The sequence below is a fragment of the Apteryx rowi genome, unplaced genomic scaffold (genome assembly GCF_003343035.1).
Source record: "Apteryx rowi isolate R43461 unplaced genomic scaffold, aptRow1 scaffold_43, whole genome shotgun sequence".
Taxonomy (NCBI): domain Eukaryota; kingdom Metazoa; phylum Chordata; class Aves; order Apterygiformes; family Apterygidae; genus Apteryx; species Apteryx rowi.
Window position 1 is genome coordinate 3,297,972 of NW_020450683.1, and position 3,242 is coordinate 3,301,213.

The window sequence follows — 3,242 nt, forward strand, 5'->3', positions numbered from 1 at the left end:
CGGTGCGCGCCGCGCCGAGCTTTGTCCGCAAGGAGCGGGCGGGCTGCAGCTCGCCGGGAGCCGCGGCTGCTCGCCTGCCCCGGGAGGGCGCAGCGCGGTGCCTTTCCCCCGGGCGAAGGTGCGGGGGGGCTCTGGGATCCCCGGTAGGAGCTGGCTCGGGACGAAGTGGGAGAGCGGTGCTGCCACCGGGAGCCTTGCCTTGCCCTGAGCCGTGTGTCGCCTTGCAGGGGCCTGGAGCCATGGCCGAGCACATGATGATGTCCATGAGCCACAGTGGTACCGGGCTGCAGAGCTACCGCATGGGGGTGAGCGGGCTGCAGGGACCCCCGCAGCATGGGCAGCACGTGCTGAGGACACTGCCTACTGCCAGCCAGATGATGCCCTATGGAGGGGCTGGTATGGATGGTGCAATGAGACCAAGACCCAGCCTCAGTGGACAGATGGGCCACCACCAGATGCAGAATGCAATGATGTTCAATGGCCCAAGTCAGCAGCAGCAGTACATGGGGCCAGTGGGCACCCAGCAGCTCATGGCTAGCATGCACCTACAAAAACTCAACACCCAGTACCAAGGCCACCCGCTGGGTATGAGCAACGGGCCCATGGGAGCTGGTGCTCAGCAATACAGAGTGGGGCCGAGCCAGCACCCGAGCATGCAGCATATGCCCTCACCAGCACTGACCTTGAACGTTATGGACACAGATCTCATAGATGAGGAAGTCTTGACATCCCTTGTTCTGGAACTGGGGTTGGACCGGATTCAGGAGCTGCCTGAGCTCTTCTTGGGACAGAATGAGTTTGACTTTATTTCAGACTTTGTTAGCAAACAGCAGCAGCCCAGTGCCATCAGCTGTTGAGGTGCTTTGGGCTCCTCCTTGTGTCTCGGTGGTTTTGAGTTTATTTTAACTTCCTTCTCCATCTGCCATCCTCCTCCCTTCCCCTGCCTTGCCCTGTCCTGGATTCCTGACCTCCCCAAAGAGACAATCATCGGACACTGGCTTGCACTGGATTGCTTTTCTCTTCTGTGTGTTTTTTTTTTTTATTGGGGATTTCCTAGGGAGGGGGTGTGTGCCCCAAACAGTGCAGATCAAGAGCTCTTCCTGTAGAGCTGCCTTTAAATGACATTAACAGGACTTCTGGCTTAAGTAGAAAAAAATGGACTTACAACTTTCCACGACCAGGCTTTGGGTGCAGGAGGTGATGGGCAACCTTCAGCCCTGCCAGTAGCTGGATTTGCTCAAGGCTTCTGTGTTGCCAGCAAAGTTAAAGGATTCCCTGAGAAGATTGTCTCCCTGGTGCATGGTTTGAACCAGTTTTCCCCCTTGCAAACATGGGTGGGGTTAGATATTTGTTGGGACTCTTTACTGTGACAGTAAATAGGTCTTCAGTCTTGTCTGTTCATCTTGGAAAGGGGGCACTTCCCCTCCAGCTGGCTGTTTTCTAACTGGCTGAGCAAAATGAAGTATGCCTTGGGGAAGGGTGTACATAGGTGCCTAAATGTTCATCTCTGTACAACTTTGAATTTCCAACCTGTACAGCTAATCAACTATAAAATTTACTGAGTATTTGAGACTGATTCAGGCACAAGGCTTAAAGCTGCAGTCTAGCTCCACTTTTTTCCACCTCTGAAACCAAATAAAGACCATGTGACTGTATATTCAAGATCTAATCTTATTTATTTTTTTCCTATGATTATTTATTTGCAAGGGCTCCTTTTGTTATTTGGCTTTGGGACTGCTGGGAATGATGCATGGAGAGTACTGCAGCTTTAAGATACTGGCTTTAAAAAAGAGAGCCTGGGATAGTTTTCAAGCTGCTCTGCAGACAGTCACTTCAACCCAAGATCTTTATGCTGAATACGTAAGACTGTAAATCCAACACCCTTCTGACTGATAAAGATGACTCGATTCCTAATTCCCCTACTCGGAAAAGGTTAAATGCAAAAGCTAGTGGGGTTTTGTTTCCTCTGCTGTCTCTTGTTTCCAGGCACTGTGGAAAGCTCCTGTTAACTTCTAGTTGCTGCTGCCCCCTGCTGCTGACAGCTCCTGGCAGCTGTCACTCAACAACCAAGTAAGAATGTACAGATAAATTTTCAAATAAAAGCTGAAACATCTCCCGTGTGCATGTGTTTAGTGCTTGTATCTGGCACAGATGTGGTGTGGTATCAAGCACCGGGGAGAAGTGGCTTCATTCCCATCAGTGGGCTGTGGATCCAGTCAGTAGTGTCTTCCATCTCATCAAGATTGTGAAGGTTGTGCTTGTAGTTTAATGCTTGGACTAAATCAGTCCTCAGAGTATGACTGGGAGGATGAGATACTCCTCTGTACCGAGGGCAAATTCCTAATTCTGACAGTGTTGCCCTGCTGCAGAGTGGCTGCTGTTGCAAGCAGCACAGCTTTCTTGCTAGCTGACTCGAGACTCTCAGACAAGTGGGTGGTGACTTCTTACACTTCTATCAGGCCAAGTGTAGCTCTGGCAGTTGGGTTGCAGCTCTACTAGGAGTGCTCCATTGCAGTCTTCTGTACCTCAAATGTGCTAGAAATAAAGTCAGCCTCTGTTTAGGATCTCCTACTCTTTTGGAGCTTGGACTTTTTTCTTTTTTTCCTTTTCCAAAGGGTCCCCAGCACTGAACTCCTGCACAGTTCAATACTCTCATGTGTCCCATCTCCTGCTCTGCAGCAATGGGGCTCTGGATGCTGCTGTTGAAGTGACTGAATAACTTTTTGTTTTTGATTGCCTGTCAATGTCCCCTGGCCTTGTTCCTTGCACAGCTTGATAGCAAGTGTTAAAGGCCTGCCCCATCCTTGCAGAAAGCTTTCTAGTGGTTATGCTTGTGCCATCTGGACAGATGATCAAAAAATAAATGGCTTTCTCTTGCAGGACTTGAGTTGCCTGTTAGTGGGAGAGCCCTGCTGGGGCTGTTGACTGTTTGGTGATGGACTGTCTGAGAAGTGGAAGAGCATTGTTTGCTCTCTGCCTTTGAGCAGAATAGTAGAGGGCTGGGTAAGCATCTAGGAGTCAGCAGCTGTATTTCTCAGAGTAAATGTAGCTGAACCCCAAAATAACGGGCACATTCTGGGCTATCAGTTATGGTTGTGGGTAGAGCAGGGTATATGATACACCACCATGGCCTACAGTGTCCCAGCTACCAGTGGGGAATCCTGTGTCCAGTCCAACTTTATCAGTTTGAAGTAGTTTCCCTGAAACAGGAACACATTTCTTTGTAAGAAGCACTTAGCATT

General features: G+C 49.9%; 1 protein-coding gene across 1 annotated transcript; it reads left to right on the plus strand.

Moving 5' to 3' along the window:
• The first annotated feature begins 144 nt into the window (after window positions 1–144).
• Window positions 145–2,120, plus strand: CITED4 (Cbp/p300 interacting transactivator with Glu/Asp rich carboxy-terminal domain 4). Its single transcript, XM_026076390.1, has one exon. The coding sequence runs from the start codon at window positions 240–242 to the stop codon at window positions 855–857; it is 618 nt and encodes a 205-aa protein (XP_025932175.1). The 5' UTR covers window positions 145–239; the 3' UTR covers window positions 858–2,120.
• The last annotated feature ends 1,122 nt before the right edge of the window (window positions 2,121–3,242 follow it).